The sequence below is a fragment of the Copadichromis virginalis genome, linkage group LG23, assembly GCF_057382275.1.
Source record: "Copadichromis virginalis isolate Kocher_CV1m ecotype Utaka linkage group LG23, C_Virginalis_male_GT1.1, whole genome shotgun sequence".
Lineage (NCBI taxonomy): Eukaryota > Metazoa > Chordata > Actinopteri > Cichliformes > Cichlidae > Copadichromis > Copadichromis virginalis.
In genome coordinates, this window is record NC_140639.1 from 51,949,284 (window position 1) to 51,974,222 (window position 24,939).

The window sequence follows — 24,939 nt, forward strand, 5'->3', positions numbered from 1 at the left end:
ATCTTGAATGTGGGCACATTTGATCCTTACGGTTACGTAACCACAATCAGAACCAGAGTGACTTACTGCAGGCTGATGTGACGCGGATGATTAATCTACAACTTCTTAGTTTCCAACACAACAGTTGTTTTTTAACTGGGATAAGCTCAAAAGAGTCACACACAAGTTATATGACAGTAACAGGCTGGATATGTCTACAGTTCCTTCTAATCGAGTTCTAATATTTTCCTCCGCGATGTGTTTTCTGTTACATAACGGCTTCTTTCTCCGGCTCTAATCCCACAATGGGCCAAAGTGAGGCAGCGATGGGATGAAAGTACTCAGTAATAACCCATCAGACATCCCCGCAGTCGAGCTGTCAACAAATACTTTTGTTATATAATCTTTAAAAATGTAAACGTGCATTTTTCAAGCAGCCAAACCAGTTGCTGTCGCTCTACAAAGCCAAGCTTCCCACAGAGCAGTTGCAGTTTCCCAGCACTAACTGGGTGCTTAGCAGAACACCGTGCAACCACACAGCTGGAACAGTTGTGTGTCACAGGTGCGGTCTCACTGCAGTGCATGTTCCTTCAGTTATTAGCACCGTTACCATTTTTCTGCTTTATTTCAAACCTTAAGGCTCTTTTCATACTTAGAAGAAAAATCGAATTGTTGTGTTTCTGGTAAAACTCTCGCGGCGTGCTTGCCAAACTTTAACTGTGCTGAATGAATAATCAGCAGGGCTGTGGAAAAGCAGACTGATGGATGCATCAGGGGCCAACCACAGTCCACCATCTTTAATGTAAAACACACTAAAACAGACAGTTGGACTCTTTGGAAAACGCTCAAAGAACTTTGAAGTTGGGCGCGAGTACGCGCAGCCACACCGCCGCACGTACTCACGCATCAACACGTTGCTGCTCGGAGCTGGGCTCAAGTGATGCCCTGCAACACAACTTTGCATGCTGGGATAATTTACTAGTATGTGCAGCTTTAGTACAAACTTGTGAACACCAGCAGGGTTTTTGACTGCTTACATACAGATGTTCCAAATGTTCAGACCAATGCACACTCCCAGTAACTTTCACTGGTCAAGTGAGGGACTCTGGGATGCAGAGACATGACACAATATGTGCTCTAAATGTTTTCCAACACTTTACTTCTTCAAGTTAAATGACACAGCTCAGTGACAGTTATCCTGCAGCAGGTCACAGAGTGCTCAGCTGGATGTTAAGTCTTCTCCCTCGAGTGTCATTCAACATACATACAATGCTGACATCGTGGTGCTCCGAGGCATCCACTGTGGACGAGCTCTGCACTCATTTCCATTAACAACAGTCATTTCAAATTCTCTCACTGACACTGTGGGATGAAATTACCAAAGTGTGCCAGAAAAATGTTGTGAAATTAATCACAAGAACAACAAGTCTGCTTTAAAGTGTGCTTGGGGTTGATTTAGACTATTCTCAATAACCGACCAAGTATTCACATGATTATCATCATGGGACGATAACAGTCATTGCAAACAGGAAACAAACGTGGTCTCCGTCCAAGAATTTGATACAGCACGTCATCGTTTGACTGGCTAAGTGCATGCAGCTAAAAATACTTCTTATTGGCTGGTGGAACCCACAATGAGACATTAATAAGGCTCCACCATCCCATCTTGGTAAGCTAGCCTTGACATTTCAAGATGTGCCGCTCTCACTAAGCAGTGCAATAAATGATATGTGCAGCGTTCAGTCTGTGGCATGGTCTGGTGGTATAAATGCCTGAGGTACAAGTGAAGAGGCCACTAAGAACAGGTCTGCCTTGAAAGCATCTTTACAATGAGCAGCTACTTTAGGAAACTATTTTTACACTTCACCAAAAATTAAAGATTTTTAGTCCGTAAGTGTGCCAAAGGGTGTGAGGCGTTGCAGAGCTCTGATCTGTTGGCTTAAATATTTACATGAAAAGCAGTGGTCTGCAACGCAAGCACACAAAGAGTGCTCTAGATAAATGTGGTTTTCCTCTATTGGAGTGAAACAACGCCTCAGAGCTATGTGGCAATCACCTCTATACACCAACACTTCATTATTAGAGGGGCTTTGCAGCTATCACACACAGCAATCAGATTATTTTACATCCTGATGGCAGATTTTTGGGGTCTTTTCTGGCTTTATTTGATAGAAACAGTGAAGACTGACGGGGAGGGCCGCAGGTCGGATTCGAACCCGGGCCGGCCGCTCTCAGCCATACTGTATAGCATGTGGTCGCCTGCTGCCCCAGTGAGCTATGATGGTAGATTTACCTCAGCCTGTTTCTTCTACCTCCACTGCAGGCAGCGTCTGAATCAACATCCTGGTGATTAATCCACCAATAGGACTCTGTCATGTGTTACTGTTTAAACTGGTTTCATCTTTGAAGGCGTGCAGTGACGGGAAACAATAACTTGCTGTAATGTCTCACCAAAAGTAACAAGAACGTTCTCAAAATGTTGTTTGTTTGTAACATTTGTTACAAACAAACAGAAATGCAGCAATAACTGAGACTAACGTTTGTCAGATCAATGGCTGAATTTTACAATATGTAATATTGACCTTAATAAATGCCTTCCAGACTTTATGTGAAGAAAAAGCATAAAGTGCAATGAGTGCGCTTATGCCTGCGACAAAGTAAAGGTAACTTTAGAACGCCGTCATGCTCTGCACGCCACCTGAGCCATCAGATGAACCACAGGTAGGACTTTCAGTCATTTCTGCCGCTTCAGGCTTGTTTGCTTTGCACCACAATCTGCGTTTTTCCATCACTGAAGAGCTATTTCTGATTTCAAGAGACGGTCAAACGCAAGACTACAAGAACTGTAATTTAACTATAGCTCATGTTCTTAATAAGATGCTTGCAAAAACAATCCGTTTATAAAACTGCATCAATGTACACGTGCAGCAGGAAGGTGAAACAGGTGGAACACATGTGGATCTGCCTCACATCCATATACAACCACAGATACTGAATGCAAGGCAGATCACAAAGTTCTTCAGCCATCCAGCTGCATCCAGCTGCATCCAGCAAGAACAGTGCCACATCCTGCCGTCACTGCAACGCTCACCGTGTGTTACACAGCCGAACAGCAGCGCAGTCTGGCACTGAGGAAACACTGACTGGAATGTGATGTGGTTGATTAAGTGGTTATATGTAAAGTGCATGTAAAGGGCTCCTTACATTTCATTTTTAGCCCCCAGCCCCCCTCATGTTCTGATGCATAGATCAGACTTTTCCCACAGAAGCACAGACAGGTTCGTCTTTATTGATCCCAAAGTTTTGATCTGCAGTGGTGCAAAACAACACCTACACACCGAGTTACTGGGAAAACGTTTCCTGGAAACAGAGTCAAGATTAATAATAGCAATAATAATAATGGCAACAACAACAAAGTGAGACAGCTAGCAAAGAGGTTTTTTCTTAAATGAATGCAAATAACCTCTGCCTCTCTGCCCCCACCCTCACATGCACCCAAAGCCTGGTGGGGGGGGCGGGACTAAGCCAACCACAGGAAACCTTCACAGCGCACTGGGAGACATTCAGGATCCAGAGCAGCAAAACAGTCAGGCTGAGATGTTTACGTTGGACTGATGATGTTGGCGTCGAGGGACGTCTAATAATACAGGAACAACGGCCCACAGAGCTGATACACGGACTCTCTGACATTGTCCCTCTGTCTGGTAGCTGCGCCCTGCTCTTATTACCACTCTGCACCATTGTCAGGCTAAACAGTGACACGCTTCCATTCTAAACCACAGCGAGGCAAAGTCACTAAAATCACACTAACAAACACACGTAGACGTGCGTAAGTAATGGTGCTAACATACCTCTAATCACAAGCATTTGAACAGCAGGGCAGTCAGAGGACGTGTCACAGTGTCATCTGAAAGCAGACTACAGACACTCCGTCAACCTTTCAGTTCTAGTCTCTCTTCTGGTTCCATCTGACATCACCGATGCTTTCATTGTCATGACGATACAAGAGTCACGATCCAAAGGGAGCAGCTAATTTCCACAGCATGCTGGCCTTTGGCTCAGAAATGCACATTACATGTAGAACAGCACTGTGACACATTTCAGTTTCAGGGTGTGCCCCTGACCTGGGTACCACCCACTCTGTGTGGAGCTGGTGCAGCTGCACACAGCCGACAGGATATTTATGTGTCAAGGAAGGTGGCTTTGATCCACTTGACGAGTGACAAGTTTGTCGTTTTACTTTCAATTGCTGAATAAAATCTTTTGGTTCCGAGTGCACTTCCCCCACAACACTCGGACAGCTACACCCCTTCGTCGCTTGGACTCTGTGGGGCACAGAAAGTCTATGTGCTGCTTGCCTCTGGACAGATGTTCTACAGATGTGATACTGAGATGGAGGCAAAGCACTGAAGCTGAAGAAGCTAAAACACAGAGTGCTGCACAGTCTGCAATAAACTCGTCACTCCACTGTGGACAGTCGTATATAATAGTAATCAGAACTGTCACCTCACAGCAAGACGGTTCTGGGTCTGTCAGCGTTTGTACGTATTAATATTAATCGAATGCAGACCAAAATTACTTGAAACAGACATCCAAAAAGAAGAAAGCTTTTCAGAGTTTCTGACTGCTCTAAAGTAAACGACGGAGTTCCTGTCAGAGCTACGCTGCCTGTCGTCCACTGTGTGTAGCCTCCGACTGTCGTACATGCACCGCAGCACTGGATGTTCCTGCACATTCTTCAACTCGGAGAAAATGTCACAGATTTTCCAAAATGAGCGCATGAGCAACACAGGATGAACAAATGAATGTAGCCATTACATGTTTAGGATTACCAGATGAACTACTGGGTTTCACACACACACACACACACACACACACACACACACACACACACACGTTACAGGACAGCGACTGTGGCCTCCTGCTACACTGGAGTCTAAACTCTTTATATGAACAAAACCTACAGCTGTGCAAAGATGTCAGCTCATCTTGCAAGTGCCCCTGTTGCCTGCTAGACTCATCATTACTGTTCTGCTCTCTGCTTGAAATCACAAGAACAAGGAAGAACACAGCACTGCATCAGCCTGCAAGAACACAGACTCAGTGTGAGTGGATTCAGCCTCATGTTCAACACTTTTTCACTATCAAACCCTCCAGCTGAGACATTATTATTATTGTTAAGACTGTGTGGAAATAATGTTCACTCAACTCAACACTGACTTCATCTTAAGTTAGCATGTAGCAAACTTTTTAACCTAACAAATATTCAAAAATCAAAAGGAGAAATTAAAAGCCAACCTGTCAAAGAAAGCAGAAAACTATCCATCCGTGAGTCCACGCCTCTTATTTGTCGAGCTTAGACTAAACCCTGGTGTACGGTGACGGCTATTAGGAACAGAGGGGAGGGAAGTGTGTGTGTGTGTGTGTGCACATAGGGGGGTTAGGGGCGTGTGCTAAGAGGAAGAGAGAGTGGGCGTGGCCCTGAGACACGGAGAGCCTGAGAGAGGACTAAAATAACTACTGTATTTCCTTGACAAGCCGAGTGCAGAGCTGTTTGATAAATGCTCACACACTGACACACACACAGACACACACATACAACCAGCCTCTGTGAGAAAGAGGAAACTGAAGTAACACACAGCGAGTGATTATGACACCGCAGTCTTTCAAAGGCACACCGAGCTATTCAGAGTAGGTGTACAGTGAGGATAGACGAAACACAAAGCACCCACTCAAACACAAAGTCTATGACTCAGAGCTGCAAAGGACGTCTTTACACCAGCGCAGGAGGGAACAATGAAGAGCACTGAACAGCGAACAGATGACCATCAGACCTAAAAATACATCCCCAATTCCAGCCGGGACGCCGCGTTAAATACTAATAAAAGTCAGAAAGTCCTAAACTTTGATTTGATTCACAACAGAAAACATGTTCAATGTTTAACTTAAAACCAACCATGTGACAGTGAGGTCATTATGAATGTGATGACAGCAACAAAGGTGGACGGGGCCACGCTTCTCGCTGTGCAGCATCCTGCCTTCTTTTAACTACAGGCTGTGAACTGGACGTTTGAGAGGGGACTGGTCCCGACGGGTCAGACTATTTAACATCAGCTAAACGTGAAAAGGTTCCAACCTGAGCCTGGCTTTTTTGGTTTGTTTTTCCACAATAACTCCAGCACATTGGATAAAGCTTGCTGTGGTTTTACCTTGAAAGTGGGAATATTTCGGGCCCTCGCGGTACTTCAGGTACTCGTCACCATGTAGCACAGGTGGCTGCTCAAAACAAGCTACAACCTAACATCTACACGTTGATGCCAGGTTCATCTTCATAATCAGTGTCATCATTTAACATGTAGATTATTTAGTCTATTCACACACACAGCAACCCAGATTATCCACTAGTTGCACACCACGCTCAGTGACTCACTGACACTTTCTAACCAAGCTGGAAGCACAGCTGTCATCTTTATTTCTGTTGACCTGACAACTACAGCCCCCGTTGCCGTGGGAATTGTGTTCCCAGTCCACAGGATCACTAGTAAACCACTGGCAAGGTTATACACACAGACACAGATGCACATTTGCACACAAACAATCCTGCTGTGAGTGCCAGCGTGAGCAGGAAATAACAGTGCAGAGACTTACAGCCTGTGTGTGTGTTGCCTCTGAGCATGTTTCAGGCATATCTGCCCTGCCAAGGTCTCTGAAGCACAGAAGGCAATAGCTCCACCTACTGGTCATTAACAGATGTTACACCAACAAAGTGCAACTCTCTCTTAAGGTCTTGTCGCTCTTTCAGCCTTACCTCCTGGTGAACAGCTTGAATCCAGTGAAGGACTTGGAGCAGCCACTGTGGATCTCCTCTTCCTCCACACAGAAAAGAGGCAACAAGGCTGGACCGGGGGCAAAGGAAGAAGGCAAAGAGGAACTGGATGAGGATGCAGAGTTGCAGTCTCCATCATCTACGTTAACATTTTGTAAGCACGTTCCTTCCCCTTCTGCGTTTGTGTCCACACTGGTTTCTTCAAGCTCACCACTGCAGGCCTCCGGGTCAGTGTCGTGCTCCAGATCTGTACCTGCTCCCGGTTCCGAATCCATGAGAGAGTCTGTTCAGGTCCTGTGATCTCACATTGTGTTAGAACGACCTGCAACGCTCCTGGATTTCTGGGTAGTCTTTGAAAAGCATGACGTTAAAGACGAGTCCACTTATGACGTCAGTCCAGCTCCTGTGTTACAAAGGAACTCCCACAGGACCACTTTAATTATTCCTCCTGCCTGCAAGTCCTTTACACTCTACCTCTCAATGACACCAGCTTCACTCAACTTATACAGATGTGAGATATGACCTGAAATCACGAGACAGAGAGTGAGTGTACATTGTGTCCACAGAGATATCATTAAAGGACCACACCAGCAATCACAACATGTCAGTAACTGAAGTGTGTCCTTACACAAGACACTACATGGTTCTCCTGCAGTTACTTAAGAACACTACTCTAAGTACTAAAGCACAGCTCAACTAAACGTATTGTGCCTCAGTTACAGTGACCCATACACTAAAAGAGTTCTAGCAGTAATGACAAAAGTTACCTGTTACTAGAGTGTCTAAAGAATTGTGATGTAACAAACACAACTCTAGTAAAGCCTTAAAGTGCAGTTCAACTACTGTTAGCCTGAATAATAATCAACACTTACGAGCTGGTCAAGGACTTCAAACATGGCTACCCAGCAGAAGCTACAAAGTCAATAATCCACAAGCCAAAGGTCGTTCACAAGAGAGACAAGGTGTGTGTGTGAGTCTACAGACGGATTAGTGCGTCTTGAGGGAGAGTTAATCCTTCCCAGCCGTCCACATGTACGCCTGCAGTAAGCAGCAGCAGCTCACAGCCACTCACTCTGCATCTCACCCTCCACACTTCTTCCTCTGACAAAGTTTACACTCAGTCTTCTTCGCCTCCTCCTTTTGGATTCGTGTTGAGTTTAATGACACTTCATGTAACGTGGATACTGACGCGCGTGCGCAAACACTATAACTACTGTAGCGAACTGCTGCACGCGCAGTTTGGTAAATACACACTGATCCTGTGTAGTACTACTCGGCCGGCTAAACCCAGGAAGTGGATAATGAAAACAATCAGGGCCTCGGCGCGAGTTGCCTTGTCACGTGCCTGACTGAATGTCTTCAAATGAATTAATGCTGCTGTTCACTATACAAACGTTTTATACACACAAGAAAGAAAGAAAGAAAGAAAGAAAGAAAGAAAGAAAGAAAGAAAGAAAGAAAGAAAGAAAGAAAGAAAGAAAAGTTTGCTGGTGAGAGATTTTTCAAATTGACTGTTCTCTGCTGCACTTCGCTCTCTCTGCAGGTCATTACTATAAACCAGGTTGCGCACGCAGCCTGCTGTGAGTCTACCTTGAACATTTGCGTTGGCTCTATACTTCAGCGTCACTGAAACACATTCACGCACAGACTTTGGCGACACTGATCAGCCGTTGTCTCTGCCCTGCTGTAAATGCCCACATGAGGGTGCTGTGTAACGGACAGCCACTCGGTCCGTGACAGGATTTTACTTTCTGCTATATTTGTTTTAGATTAGTTTCTTTAACCCGGGATTACCAGACAGTCGTTAGTGTGGTTTCAGCAGTGCTCGGATGTTGCAACACTAATACAAGCTACACCATCACCGAAGAGGCCGTGACTCCTGCTTCCGTTTTGTAGGGTTACACTTTCTAACATCAGCTCATTGACAGGTTTAATACGCGGGAAAAATCTCAATTTTTCAGATTTCACTGTCTCGTCGGGGCGTTTTCACGCCGGTAGTGGGTTTACTGTGGTCTGAATCCGTTCTTGATTTTGTAAACTTGTACCGTTTTCCGTGGTTTTCGTTTCTTTTCACAGACAACATTTCAAGCAAACAAAAAGGCGTGTCTACAAACCACGTGAGAATATTCAGTCCGCTCATTGGCCAGAAGTATCTGGGGCGGGAGCCACAAAGGTAAATACAGGAAGAAGGTGCCGTGTTCTGGTTCTGGACGCGGGCAGTTAACGTTCATTTCACGGTGTGTTGCTAGCTTGTACAGAGCTTTGCACCTTCCCACATCGAGACGGCAGACCGCACGTCACTACGGGCCGTTTAGCTCTCACGTGGTGGTTGGTTAGGATCACGTGCACACCATAAACTCACCGCTCGATCGATGTGGAAACGAACACAGCTTTAAGGCATCCGATCAGAAATGCCGTTCACATTTTTTAATAAGCAAATATTAATACCTCACTTATCACATGTCCACTGCCTCTTACACAGCACGTGCACCTTGATGTCTGCCTCAAACAAAGTGAGACAGAGTCAGAATTAGTGAGTGAGCGCAGAATTAAATGTGGAGAAGAATTACTGTGAAAAGCAGACATATTCGCAGCTTTTGCCCAACCCTGAACTCTGAGGAAACTCGGAGTTTTGAGAACAGCTGATCATTTAGAGCAGCGGTCCCCAACCCCCGGGCCTCGGACCGGTACCGGTGCGTGAGTCGTTTGGTACCGGGCCGCGAGAGTTGAGGCTCAGGTGTGAAATGTCTGGTTTTCAGGGTTATTTTGTTATCATTTTTATCGTTTACTCGGTTTTCCTGGGTCTTTTCACGTGTGTTATGAATAAATGTTCTTTTTTTCGGTACCGGTACTAGTTTTATTTTGTTGTATTTATCCGCGACACCTTAAAGGCCGGTCCATGAAAATATTGTCGGGCATAAACCGGTCCGTGGTGCAAAAAAGGTTGGAGACCGCTGATTTAGAGTCCACACCAGACCAGGATTGTTCTGTGCAAACATTTTGCAATGAATCTTAAATTTCATTTTGTGATACTTTTTACAAGAACTGGTCTGCATGCAACAAGCGGATAGGGTTGCCAACCGTCCCTTAAAATACGGAATCGTCCCGTATTTAGAAACAAAAGTACACGTCCCGTATTGAGCTAATAAGGGACGCACTTTGTCCCGTAATACAGTGAGAATCAAAAGTAGTCTATAAATGTTTATGGAATTAACGCTTTGTTTGAAAACATAATTCCCAGCCCCTCTCCTGCTTTGTGACCAATGAGCTGACAGCACACTTATGACAATTCGAGTATGACAATTCAGATTACCGCTCATCTCATTGGTCGAGGAAAGGTCGCTTACGGAGAAAATACCGGAAGACAACAGATGACCACACCAACAAGCATGGCCAACAGGGGAACAAACGCCGTCACTGCGGTGCAAGTCTCGGACGACAGTACACCTAAAGCTGGGCAGACACTGTGCGATTTTTTCAGTCGCGTTATTCAGCTCCTGCTCAAACTGCATGATTGACTCGCAGGGGTTAGAAGTTGGTAGGTCACGATGCAGGTCTCACACTAGTGATGGCCCGCTTGAAGCTGACGCTCCGGAGCGTGTGTCGAAAAAAACAACACACTGGTTCAGAAGCACTGTGTCGAGGCTTGCTTCGTTTGGCAAAAGTCACGTGACCAGTGACGTCCGAAGCTTCATTACGCACGTAACTGCTTCGGTACCTGATTCAAACGGATATAAGGAAGTGAATCATCCACGGGATTCGTGGAGTGTGTTGATGGTGACAGAGAGCGACGAGGTGATCATTCCACTGACAGATATGGAGCCAGCGAGGAAGAGAGGACATTCTGGCGTGTGGGAATATTTTGAGTTGATTTTGCTCAATTCATTTTATCTGCCGAAGTGAAAAACTTGAAATGTCCAAAATCATGTTTTCATAATGTAAATATCATTACAGCATATGACTTTAGGAACACTTCCATGTGAATTAAAGCTGATGAAGACTACAACAATGTATTTGACACTATACGTACATTACATTGCTACAGTTTAGAAAATCATTTTGTTTATTGTTTTTAGGTGATAGTCTGCAGGACCCAGGAATACCTGCATATCTACCAACTTGCAGTGTAGTTCCTGCACTCCACAGCCTCTTCTGTTCCATGCAAGTGGATTTTCTCCAGGGCAGGAGAAACTATTTCTAAGAAAAGAAACAGACTCAGCCAGCGCACAGTAACACTAATCCTCTTTTTAAATGTAAATAACAAAAGGGCTACCTGACATAGAGCATGTTTTTACTTTGCAAGTTCTTGATTAGGGGTGGGTTTTGATTATCGCCTTTCTGATTACAATCCATGCTAAATTGAATAAAGTGATATTGATTCATTACAATCCTGCGTCGATTTGTAAATTAACGTTATTATGCCTGAAACGCCAGCATCTCAGGTTAAACCTCACAACATGTCGTCAAACACCATGCAGCTAAAACAGTAACTGGGAGCAGGTTTACGGATTCTGCATACAAACGTGAACACAGAGCGCGGACCCGACGCGTCAGAGTCAGATTTTGGTGCGTCGTCGGGTCCGCGCTGTGTTTGCCTCTTTTTTTTCGCTGGCTTCTGCAGCTGCAGGTTTCATAACTCTCTGTTTACATCTCTAATTAAGTCTCACATGTGTCAGCTTTCTTTTAATAGATACGAAATTATGGATATATACTGTTAAATGATCAGACTTGTAATATTTCTGACTGAGGCAAAACTTTTCAGATTCCAATCAAATTGAATCGGATCCTGTATCGAATCAAAAATGATTCTACAAATCAGTGACGATGCAGCCGTACTCAGCTTCCTAAGCATTTTCCCTTTCCAGTTCACAATCAATCCCACCCCTAGGTCAAAAATATGTATAGGACAATTGGCCTCATCTAATATTTTGTATGAACCTGTCCAGCTGTCCAGTGATTAAACGACAAGTAGATGGAGGCAGGACTTCACAGCAGGGGCATACTCCATAATGTGCTGTGCATTATCATATGTATATTATATATATTGCTCACTTATTGTATTTACCAACATCAAGGAGTTATGAGCAGAGAAAGGCCACACCATAGTGCATGTTTAAATAGGGAAAGTTTATTGATCAAAATGTATTACGCAGATACGCATTACATTTTTTTCAGCCCCCCAATCGAGAAAACAAAACCAATTACATGTTCAAAGCAACGGAACGGTGGCCCAATATCAGAGAGAACTCCACTCTTGAGTGAGCAGTGATAATTGAGCAGTCCGTTTTATTTTGCAGATTCAAGCTGCTCTTCAAAATTTTCACCACCAGATGTCACCGGAGAGGACTGTGTTGAAAAGCTTCGAGTAATGAACAGTTTTTCAATACAAGCTTCAGTGCTTCGGAAAGCTTCATTTGGCCATCACTATCTCACACTATACCGCCCGATGCTCTGATGCGACCTGAGTGCTCACACTGTGCCTCCATAAAATGAAGGTTATAACAGAAATTCTGTCGCTCGCTCTCTCTGTCTTTCACTCACACAGACACACCACCACCATCAACTTTGCTAAATTGCTAATGAAAAACATTGATCAGCTGTGATTGAGCAGCAGTGTAAATCCAACTATTTTCACGGTTGTTGTGGTCGTGATCATTTTGTGAGGCCACATCGAAAAGGCTCGGATGAGCTTTCCAAAGTTCTACAAGTTGTTCCTCCATCGCTTGTGTCCAGATCACACGCTGCACAGCCGTGCTGCAACGTCTTTTTCACGGCGTTTACGTGTTTGCGCGCGAGCAGTGTGAGCGGCTCACGAGCGATTGATGATCGGGAGCTGGTCGTGAGGTGTTAATCACTTCTCGTTACCCCACGTATACTACACGACGCACGATGAAGGCCAAAATCGGTCCGATCACTCAAAAATCGGCTCAAAATGGGCCTAAAACCGCACAGTGTGAGCCCAGCATTAGAGCAGCAATGTTTGTTCCCCTCAGAGAAAGGGAAGAATGGGAAAAGGAAAACACCTGGCTGGAAAAAGTTAATATGGGCATGTGCAGTGAATATCAGCGCTATGTGGCCAGAAGTGTGATAATATAATTTATTTTGTGTAATAAACAACTGCAAGGATAGATGATTACAACAAATAGATGACTAATACATAAAAGTAATACATAGATGAATAATGATGATGAGTTAAGATGCGTAATCATGGGAACAGGCGGGTTTACAAACAGGAGCAGCTGATTAGCATTAGAAAAGCTGAAATAATACCTCAACTGAAGCCAATTGTACTAAATGCACTAAATGTGCACTGTTACAAGAATATTTTTCTTTCTATTGTTTTCTATTATTTTAAGTTAAGCAGGACAGAGTTCTTTTAAAGAAAGATTTACTTATATTCTCAAAAGTTAAGCATGACAGGCTTCTGTTTAAGAAGGAGATCTGTTTTACTGTGTTAATGTTGTCATTTTGAGCTACAAAAAAATGGCTAAATGATCATTTGTTTCACATGTGTTCATATCACAAAGAATATGCATCTGCTTAAATCAAATTCAAGTCAAAGGGTTAAAAAAAATAATTTCACACACAAAAAAAGAGCTAGAAAATTCACCACACTGGGAAGGGTGAAGACAACTGGGTCGCCCGGCCCTGGCCACGAGGTGTCCCTTATTTATTTTTCAGGGAGTTGGCAACCCTACAAGCGGAGGACGTGTGAATTAGCATCCAGGCAGCATTCACACTGCTTGTGTATACACACACATATTGATATATTATATATATAGATACACACACACACACACACCTGCTCTTCTCCTTTCTATTTCACTGTTCTCTCGTCCTTCGCCCACTCCATATTTCCATGACAAATAAAAAGCCACTCAGCAGCATGACACACAATTCAGAGAAATCCTTTTAACTTCCAAACACCCACAGCTGACCCATTTTCTGTGTTTCTATGTAAAGAAGGGCTCAGGTTCTGAATCGTAACCATAACCCTATACAGCCCGATCATCTCATTTCTTCTCTACAGATGATATTTACGGAGTCAGAGGGACACTGACAACTGATAACACAGTGGAAAAGTGGAAGTGTTGTGTTCACAGTTCATTTGTTCCGTTTGTTCATAAACACACACAGTCCAGAGTAATCGATCACTGGGACATGCTCAGTCCTGACTCTTCTGCTTATACTATTATAAGCAAATGTTTCACTTATGTGTCAACGTATGTTTCAGTTACAGTAATACGTGTGCAGCAACATGGGTTTTCAATTAGGACAACATGGTGCAGTGGTTAGCACTGTGCCCTCACAGGAAGAAGGTTCCTGGTTTAACTCTCCTCAAGCACAGGTTTCCTCTGGGTACTCCAGCTTCTTTCCACAGACCAAATACATTAGGTGCATAGAATACGGTGCTATATGAAAATGAAGACTGTCTATGTAAGATCAGAGAAGCACTCTGTAAATGCCGCTTTGCTGCAGCAGTGAAGGCAGAGCCAGCTGATCCTGGTTCTGTTTACAGATTTGAAAATTCTGCACTGGTCTGAAGACTTCGACCACCAGTGTGTGGATGTGTGTGTGAATGTGTGGATGACCGAATGTAGTAAAGCGCTTTGGGGTCCTTAGGGACTGAGTAAAGCGCTATACAAATGCAGGCCATTTACCATTTCGACAACAGTGAATGTTGTCACTAGTTGTTATTATTGCCATTAAAATGAGTGTCTAATATTGTAGGCTATTTATCTTACAGTGTGAAGCTCCGTGAGTGGCAGCTGTTGTGAACTGGAGCATGTATTTGGTCTGTGGAAGGAAGCTGTGAGTGTTTGGAAGCAGCATGTCTTTATCCTGTCTTCCTTCTCTCTCCCTGACCAATCACAGCAGATGGCCCCGCCCCTCCCTGAGCCTGGTTCTGTCTTCCTGTTAAAAGGGAGTTTTTCCTTCCCACTGTCACCAAAGTGCTTGCTCATAGGGGATTGTTGGGTTTTTCTCTCTGTGTATTATTGTAGGGTCGACCTTACAGTATAAAGCACACTGAGGAGACTGTTTTTCTGATTTGTCGCTGTATAAATAACATTGAATTGAAAACTGCTGCTGCATGCAGAGTGGACTGTGGACCCATCCCATTTAAAGGTCACACCCAGGACACTGGACCAGTCAAATGCCACAACTTTGATTCTCTTTAAGCCAACATGGTCACCATAACTACATATTTGAGGAAAAGCATTTCATTGTGAAGCTTGTTTGTTTTAACAAATTATATGCTGGGACATATTGCACTGGAGCAGGTAACTGATTACACAGTTAGAGGTTTGATCTGCAATAAAACTGTAAAGCTCTTTATACAAGACTGCGATATTTTCATTTTGCATGTAGCCACACTTCACTACACCTATGCACACCTTGCATACAGCTGTATTGTAATAACACGTGAGTTCCCAGAATTAGAGTTACACTAAGTATTCAGCGTGATGTGAGACGCTGACGAGTCACGAGTATAGATCTGCACCATCGTCCTGCTGACTGTCAGCTCCATGTCTTACTGTTGGTGTTGTCACAGAGCGACAGTGCTGAACAGACTTCATGGGGCCTGATCCACTGCTGATTATTCATCACAAAACAATCACATCATTGTTTGTCATACTTTTCTTACTTTCAGTCAGATGATAGAGTTTAGTTTTAAGTGATCTTCTGTCCATTGTGGGGGACAGTACTGATCAGAGACATTGATTGACCTACTTTCTGAATGAGGGCGTGCAGACTGATAGCTAATGCTAACTAGTCCTCTCCTTGTTGAATGTAGCAAAGTAATCATGACAGAAATGAGGAGGAATGGTAACAAAACTGTGATGAGTTATTGCTCTCTGCAAAAACATCCCATTCCAGTATAATGCAGCTGACCCATGACAGCATTTATTGTTGTCAGTCATCACAGCGTGTCCCAACAGCACAGACCTGTCAGATCAGCCCATGGCATGTATATCCATGGAATGAAAACCATCTGCTTCCTGGCTAATGCAGATAAAATATTTGAATGCATGCTTGCCAAGTGTTTGGCTCCGATGTCAGCTTGTTTGTATCACGTGTCCACAAAGTTTTAATAAATGCATGTGTCCTTACACATGAGCAAACTGATGTTAACTAGGCTTAATTTCAGTTGATAAGAGGCACATAAAACTATTTCCTTCACCGTAGAAAGAGAACTTCAGTCTGATAGGCCGCTTTTCACTTCCCAGTGTGTTCATCAGTGTGTAATTTATGACAGATACATGAAGAGCAACATTAGTGAAATCAGAGAAAGATATGATAACTACAGCACAACATTTTATGTGTTTATGTACATAAAAAAACACTTATGGATTATTCGCTCCCAGCAATCTTCAGCCAGGAGTGAAAGTCATGCTTGTGTTTTTCCTCCTTCATCTGCAAAGTTCTCACACAGTTTATCAAGCTTACAGATACTTGAGCCTCTGGCTACTGAGCAGGATTAGATCATATCTGCTACTCATGTGTGTTAGGGGACATACAGACTGAACAGAAAGGATATTTCAAAATGGGAAATGGTTATATCCTCTTTCTTGTTAAAGGCACATCCTTCATGTATGGACTGGAATGATTCTTATATAGTGCTTTTCTACTCTGAGCAAATTCATTCACACAAGCACGTTTTCTAGGTAAATGGTAAATGGCCTGCATTTGTATAGCGCTTTTCTAGTCCATAGGACCCCAAAGCGCTTTACACTACATTCAGTCATCCACCCATCCACACACACATTCACACACTGGTGATAGCAAGCTACATTGTAGCCACAGCTGCCCTGGGGCGCACTGACAGAGGCGAGGCTGCCGGACACTGGCGCCACCGGGCCCTCTGACCACCACCAGTAGGCAAACACGGGGTTAGTATCTTGCCCAAGGATATTTGGCATGCAGCCAGGAGGCAGCCTGGGATCGAACCACCGACCGTCTGATTAGTGACCACTAGGTTGTTAAGTGCTCAGTATCTAACATTTACACACATTCACACTTCGATGGATGCATCAGAGAGCAACATGGGGTTAGTATCTTACCCAAGGATATTTGGCATGCCAGGAATCAAACCACCAACCTTCCAGTTAGTAGCTGACCTGCTCTACCTCCTGAGCTGCAGCCATCCTGTAGCTGCTGTTTAGACTTTGGCAGTTCTAAGTTTTATTGGCTTTAATCCATCAAGTTCTGTTCTGTTTGTTTAAAAAACATGATGCCACTTAACTCAGGATGGACGCTCAGTCCTTACAGCTGCTGAATTCAAACTACAGGCTGGATCCGATGACACGCAGAGCTACAAATCAATAGAAAACAGCCAAGCATGAGCTGTGAGGTGTTCGGTGTTTGAAAGCCAAGTGCATCGTGCTGTTTATAGCATCAGCTGCACCTCTTCCCTGCCTGTAGGCAAACCGTAGTGGATTTAATCTGCAGTTTCAGTACCCATGAAACCAAAGCATCACAACAGTTGTATGTGATACTGGTCATTAAAATCAGCTGGATGAGCCTTCTTTGGAGCAGGAATGATAACAAACATCAGGAACAGTGTGAGTATCTACGGACTGCTGAAATACAGACACCAAGCTGCTGCCGGCTGCTCCGTCTTTAGAAGAAAAGCTGAAATTCTGTCAGAAGAATTCTTAGAGCTGACGTGTTGAGACAGAGACGGATGGATCAGGTGACAGGCCGTCATAATCTCCACTCAGTGATAAGGACTCCAGCTGGTGAAACCACCAGCCAAAGCCTAACCCACACTTTTGGAGTTATAGAAGTGTTCCTCTAAAATATCCATCTGTGGCTTCCTAGCTACACTCGAAAGCTGATTCGCTTCTCCTTGCACAGATCGAAGTGCTACACGATCAGGATTTAGGGAAATTTCCTTCCTGTCGATGCATGATTTTCAGCACTGATTTTCAGTCTGTGCAGAAATGAATGATCTGTTATTGGTTTTACAGCCTCATTTATGTCAGAACGATGAAAAATATTCAGTCAGTACCACAAAACCAGCTCTCTGTGGGGCAGCGCTGTGCTTGTCCACAGTTACTGTTTTGGTCTTTCATTTGCAGGTAGCACTCGCAGCACTCGCCTATCCCGTGTTGAACATCCGAATCAGGCAGTGACAGGTGCAGCTTACAGTGGATAAAATCACCAAGAACAAAAACGGTGCTATCAGAGTAGCTGGTGTTGACTACAGTGATGTGTCGGTCGCGAACGAAACGGCTCTTAGAGCCGACTCTTTCAAGTGAACGACGCGAGCCGACTCCTTATTGGGATCCGTGGGCGGGTTTTTTCTCTCTCTCTCTCTCTCTCTCTCGCACTTTTTTCCGCTTCACTCTGCACGCGAGCCTTGTGCTTTGCGCTGGGCAGAGGGGGGAGGGGCGGTAGTTACACTCAGTAGCACAGGAACAGAGCCAGAGAGAGAGAAAGAGAGGCAGGGACAACAACATTAGAAAGGTATAGTAATCATCCACAACTATTTTCAGTTGCAGATGATAAAGGATTCAGAAAGTTTATTCATGCAGGTCCATATGACAGAGAATATGCATGTTCTTTTAGTTTTCATATTTTCATTTATATTTAATTGTGTTGTGGTTTGCAGTGTTTTGTGTTGTTTCACTTTAAATTTGTTTAAAAGGAAAAAGCTGAAAATTTAATTAGTTAAAAGTTGAAATGTGTATAGTTGGTTTTTGTATTATATGATTTATTTATTACATTTTATGTGGAGTGAATAAATAAAAGTATGTTTACAGTGGCGCCTAGAGACAAAGCACATACAAACTTCAAAACACGTACAACACACAACAGAAGTGCTCCAGGATGCTAGGCGCAGTGTTGAGCTTTTGTTATCTTGTGGCTACACAAGCCAGCAAGTACCAACGACCGGATTTGGTGTGTGGTAGTAACAGGTAAATGAACTTTATTTAAATTATTTGAATATATATGAGTGCCTGTGTATAAATACACAAACAATACACACATGCTTTCAATTGTGTAATTTAAGTGATCTTGTAGCTCTGTTTGGAAGTTCAGTTAATGCTAGAAATGTGTTTTGGAGTAGGGCTGGGTATCGTCACTGATTTCTAGAATCACGTCTCTAGAATCGATCCACGATTCGATTCGATTCGATTCAATTGAATTTGAATCTGGGAAATCATCAGTACATTTACATATTTTTGTATCTATAAAAAGGAAGCTGACACACGCAAGGCTTTATCAAAGGTGTGAGCATCACAGCAGAGGCCTTTGTGTCAAAGTAGCTGAAGATAAAACACAGAAAAACATGAAGGTTTTCCTGGCCTGGATTTTATAAAAATATTCTGCAGTACATCAAAAACGAAAGAAAACATTTAATCAAGTTATTAACATCACCTCTGAAGTTACAGCGGTTTTATTAGAGACACAGCGTTTTGCATTTTGCATAATTTTAAAAAGTTTCAATTTGTTCAGAAGCCTGTTGAACTGCAGAAATTAGGTTTTCTTTTCAGAAGTAAGTAAAAGAAAAAAAAAACATCGGCAACAGCCTGTAAATAACGGTAGTCTTGTGCGTAACAAACAAGCGAATAATGCAGAAAACAGATTTCAGGGATAGATGGGAAACTGTTCTTGAAGTACACAGAGAGAGAGAGAGCTGTGCATGAAGTGTGATTTCATCCTGGTGGAAGCAAAACAGCAAAAGTCAGAGAAAGTCCATGACGATGTTTATGTGAAGTGTAGTTTGGATCTTCTTTTTCTGCTGGTTCGGTCAATACTGTTTGAAGGTAGATCAAACTAACAGCTTTAGAATCAGCGCAAAAAGGGCGTGAACACAAAGCTCGACCCGCCGAAACACCAGAATCAGCGAGCTGTCGGCTTTCAGCCCCGACCGTGCCGTCGGTGAGAAAGTCACATCTCACTGATTCTGATCTGCAGGTCGCGCTGTGTGTTTACGTCTTTGTACAGAAGCCTGTACCTGCTCTCATTTACTGTTTTAAATGTTTGGTGGTTGTCAAAATTTTGTGACGTTTCACCTGAGATTCTGGAGTTTCGGGCAAAATACATTTATATTAAAAAATCGATTCAGGATTTTAATGAATCGATATCACGTTATCCAAGCCAGAATCAATTTTAATCGATGAATCGATTATTAAAACCCAGCCCTACTTTGGAGTTTGTACGTGCTTTGTCTCTAGGGGCCACCGCATATATTTATATATAAACATATATAAATAAAACCACTTTTTTTACATTAGTAATTCCTTTTGTGTATAATTTTATATTGTTGTTAATAATAAATTAATTAAAGCAACAAAACAACCTGAAGAGCCGGTTCTCTAAAAAGAGCCAGAAATCCCATCACTACTGCAACGAGTTATTTGGTTTGCAGCTGTTGCTTCATTACCAAACGGAGGGACACAAACTGCATAAAACAACATCTGCTTTTGCTTTGTGAACACAAAGCACATAAAACAGGAAACACGACACTGAGACAGACAAAAAGCTAAACTAAAGAGACAGGACTGACTGGGGAGACACAACTAAACAGAAGAACCAGCCAACCACAGGCAGACACAGGGAACAGACAGGGATTACAAAAGGGAACTAACAAACCTATAATGAACCAAAGCTATGCAAGGGCATTAAACTCAAAGGCACAAAGGAACAAATGACCAAAGCACTATGAGCTCACTATACAGCTAGTCATAAAGCCTCTCTAAAAACTAAAGCAAATCATGAATTGCCAAAAGACCCCGGGGCCAAGGCCGAGGGAAATCCTGACGTTAGCACGGGACAGAAAGCTCACTCTTCAAACACAAACATGAGCTCCTCTCGCACGTTGACAGGAGAGAGTTTTACATTGATCGTGCCAATTTAATCAATTGTGTCAAAGGTCACCAACCAGGAAGCTCTTCTGTCGCCACAGTTACCCGCTGACCATCTATGGCTCACATCACCTGTATATGCTGCTGGTTTGGTGTTTTGAAGCGTTTTTAGCCACTTGGCCCCATGTTAGCACATCGCACGTCATTTGCTTACAGTTAGAATTAAGCACCTTGAGGTGACTCTTGTTGTGAGTTGGTGCTATATACAGAAAATTGAACTGAAATTGATTGCAACACAAATATAACACAGCTTTGACGTGAGGTAAGATGAACCACTGGCTGAGTTTTCCCCCAAGCTTCCACCTGCCTTTGCCCTTCAGTCTCCGTTTAACAGCATATCCTTTATGTAGCTGCCAGTTCTCAAAACACCTGATCTAACTTAATCTGAACTAAGATTACTTACTCTGCCACTCTTCTCTGCTTATAGGTAGTGCCAGAGCTATAATAAATAAGGAGGCCACAGATCTCTAGTCACCATGCTAGAGCTGGTGCCTTATGGATTATTATTGCACGCTTACAAAGAAGAGTTTTTGTTTTATGCAGCCAATGACGCGAGACGAGAGAGGAGTGGCTGTTTTCTGCAACTGCTTCAGCAGGTTCAGCTGATGCACCAATGCGTGCCGCTCACAAACATCAGCGTGAACATCAGTATGCTGCCACACCGTTGTATGCCAGTGATGACGAGAAGATTTACGAACTAAAGGCGTAGCTGCAGCTACTGGCTGGAACAATAAAAACTGACCAGACTAAGGCGAAAAAATAGTCCCAGAGCAACGTTCCCTCTAAGCTGCGCTGTGCACAATTGCGCACTGCTGGCACGTCTCTGCGCACAGAAAATCTGCGTTGCCCACAAAACAAATCTAACCTGAATTGAAATTAAAATTAAAACTTCAACAATCCTCTTCTGCAGTGTGAGTCAGTGACTGGCTGCTCCCGTATGGGATCAGAACGATGCCACCTTATCCCACAGTCCAGCCAATGATGCGATTCACATTCGTATATATGCAGCTGATCAACGTCGCTGACAGGCTCTGACAGCGTCCTTATGTGCGACACCGGTGTTTTAGCAAAGCGGCTGATGTGGAGTGAAGCCACGTTAATGACAACGTGTACAACCATTGGAGACGTGAGCAGGACAGACGAACAACTGACGGACAAAGTGTGGACTTTATACCAGTTTTTAAATCGTGTTGATCGGCCACGTAAAACCAGAGTTATGATAAAATATCTGCAATGTTTGGTTTTCTTCCTGAATACTGTCGTTGTTTATATTTACTGCAGGAAGAAACGGTAAAAACGGCGTTTTATAAGGAAAACGCTCGAAAGCCTGTGAGCAAAAACAAAACTCCCAGCCTTTCCTATTGGTGGAAAAATGTACCATGTGGACCAATCAAAAAACGATATGGCAACATGGCCTTTAGTTGTTTAGGGAGGGGGAAGTTTTAGGAGTGACGGCGTGTTTGAGATGTGAGAGATTTGAGACGTTTAGCGCAAATCTTGTGTAGTTAGCGTGTAGTTAGCGTGTAGTGAGCGTGTAGTTAGTGTGTAGTTAGCGTGTAGTGAGTGTGTAGTTAGCGTGTAGTTAGCGTGTAGTGAGCGTGTAGTTAGTGTGTAGTTAGCGTGTAGTTAGCGTGTAGTTAGCGTGTAGTGAGTGTGTAGTGAGCGTGTAGTGAGCGTGTAGTGAGTGTGTAGTTAGCGTGTGTAGTTAGCGTGTAGTGAGTGTGTAGTTAGCGTGTAGTGAGTGTGTAGTGAGCGTGTAGTGAGCGTGTAGTTAGTGTGTAGTCAGTGTGTAGTGAGCGTGTAGTTAGTGTGTAGTCAGTGTGTAGTGAGTGTGTAGTGAGCGTGTAGTGAGCGTGTAGTTAGTGTGTAGTGAGTGTGTAGTGAGCGTGTAGTGAGTGTGTAGTGAGCGTGTAGTGAGCGTGTAGTTAGTGTGTAGTGAGTGTGTAGTGAGTGTGTAGTTAGTGTGTAGTCAGTGTGTAGTGAGCGTGTAGTTAGTGTGTAGTGAGCGTGTAGTGAGCGTGTAGTTAGTGTGTAGTGAGTGTGTAGTGAGCGTGTAGTTAGTGTGTAGTGAGTGTGTAGTGAGTGTGTAGTTAGTGTGTAGTCAGTGTGTAGTGAGCGTGTAGTTAGTGTGTAGTGAGCGTGTAGTGAGCGTGTAGTTAGTGCGTAGTTAGTGCGTAGTGAGTGTGTAGTTAGTGTGTAGTTAGTGTGTAGTGAGTGTGTAGTTAGTGTGTAGTTAGTGTGTAGTGAGCGTGTAGTTAGTGTGTAGTTAGTGTGTAGTGAGCGTGTAGTTAGTGTGTAGTCAGTGTGTAGTGAGCGTGTAGTTAGTGTGTAGTGAGTGTGTAGTGAGCGTGTAGTTAGTGTGTAGTCAGTGTGTAGTGAGCGTGTAGTTAGTGTGTAGTCAGTGTGTAGTGAGCGTGTAGTGAGCGTGTAGTTAGTGTGTAGTGAGCGTGTAGTGAGCGTGTAGTTAGTGCGTAGTTAGTGTGTAGTGAGTGTGTAGTTAGTGTGTAGTTAGTGTGTAGTGAGCGTGTAGTTAGTGTGTAGTCAGTGTGTAGTTAGTGCGTAGTTAGTGCGTAGTTAGCGTGTAGTTAGTGTGTAGTTTCTGGTTATGTACCTTCAGTTCTTAAACATGCTTTTATTCAACCTGTTTTAAAGAAAAATAACCTGGATCATAGTGATTTTGCCAACTATAGACCGATTTCCAAGCTTCCTTTCCTGGCTAAAATTCTTGAGAAGGTGGTTCTACTTCAACTGCAGACCTACCTGGACGAGAATAATATAAATGATAAATTCCAATCAGCCTTTAAACAACATCATAGCACTGAATCAGCGCTGCTTCGTGTTTTTAATGATCTTTTACTTATGGCTGATAATGGTCGTCCTTCTGTTTTAGTTCTATTGGATCTTTCATCTGCATTTGATATGGTTGACCATAACATCCTAGTCTCAAGATTAGAGCACTCTGTTGGCATTAAGGGCACTGCCTTGGACTGGTTCAAATCTTACCTCTCCAATCGGCTTTCTTTGGTACATCTGGCCTCATCTTCCTCTTCCCCTGTACCTGTTTGCTGTGGTGTCCCCCAGGGTTCTGTGTTAGGTCCGACCCTTTTCTCACTGTATATGCTTCCTTTAAGCGCTATCTTTGAGAAATACCACATTGCTTTTCACTATTATGCGGATGACATCCAGATTTATTTTGAGTTACATGATGATCTCGCTTTATCTTTAAATAACTTTCGTGAGTGCATGAGTGAGGTCAAGAAATGGCTGTTGGCAAATACTCTTATTCTCAATGAAAAAAAGACTGAAATCATGATTTTTGGCAGTAATGCCCTTCGCGCCAAACTTCAAGATGCCTTTGGCTTTCTTACTAGTTCTTTCTCTCATACTGTCAGGAATCTGGGTGTCTTGTTTGACAGCTCCTTTAAACTTGATAAACAGGTGTCTGCTGTTGTCAGATCTAGTTTTTATCAGCTTCGTCTCATCTCCAGGGCCAGACACTATATCCCGTATAATGACTTAGAAAAGCTCATTCATGCTTTTGTAACGTCAAGACTAGATTACTGTAACTCACTCTATTCTGGTCTCCATGCTACCCTTCTACATAGATTACAGACAGTTCAGAATGCTGCGGCACGTATTCTAACTAAAACCAAGAAGTTTGACCATATTACTCCGGTTCTTGCTGAGCTGCATTGGCTGCCTATCAAATACCGTATTCAATTTAAAATTTTGCTGCTTACTTTTAAAATTATCAATAATACTGCACCAACCTATCTTAAGGAACTTTTAAACCCTTATGTCCCTGCCAGGGCTTTAAGGTCATCCTCGCAGTTATTGTTAGTTCAGCCCAGATCTCGGTTGAAATCTAGAGGCGATCGATCGTTTGCCTTTGCTGCACCTGAGTTATGGAACAGCCTCCCGATTGGCATTCGGGAGTCTGATTCTATTTTTTCTTTTAAAGCACGCCTTAAAACTTATCTTTTTGAACTTGCCTTTTTTACTTGTTAAATGCTGACTGTTAACTGCGACCTATTGCATTAACTTTTTACTATTCCTTCATTATTGGTGTTCTCTATCATGCGGCACTGGGTCTGCTATAATCTATGTGCTGCAGTCCATTTTATTAGTGGCTTTCTACTGTAAACATTGTCTGCTGTTCTTATTATATTTGATATTAATGCTCTTAACTGTATTATTTTATTGTTTTTCTGTAAAGCACTTTGGTATGCCTAGGCTTTTAATGTGCTCTATAAATAA

The 24,939-nt window shown here is 43.2% G+C and overlaps 1 protein-coding gene across 6 annotated transcripts in view; it reads right to left on the minus strand.

Annotated features, from left to right (window-relative positions):
* The window catches only part of LOC146682222 (diacylglycerol kinase zeta-like), a 99,637-nt gene that overhangs the window by 68,300 nt on the left and 6,398 nt on the right, over positions 1-24,939 (minus strand). For 2 of the 6 annotated variants that reach the window (XM_085449278.1, XM_085449277.1), the window contains exon 1: positions 5,278-5,361. The exons of 1 other annotated variant lie outside the window; for it this stretch is intronic. Coding sequence is in view for 1 of the 5 variants with exons in the window: in XM_085449281.1 (XP_085305407.1) it covers positions 6,788-7,080 (293 nt within the window). In the remaining 4 variants the exon portion in view is untranslated. Of the gene's footprint in view, positions 1-5,277; positions 5,362-6,787; positions 7,329-7,677; positions 8,876-24,939 lie in introns of those variants that run through there. 3 more of the 6 variants (XM_085449280.1, XM_085449279.1, XM_085449281.1) reach the window with 2 other exon arrangements.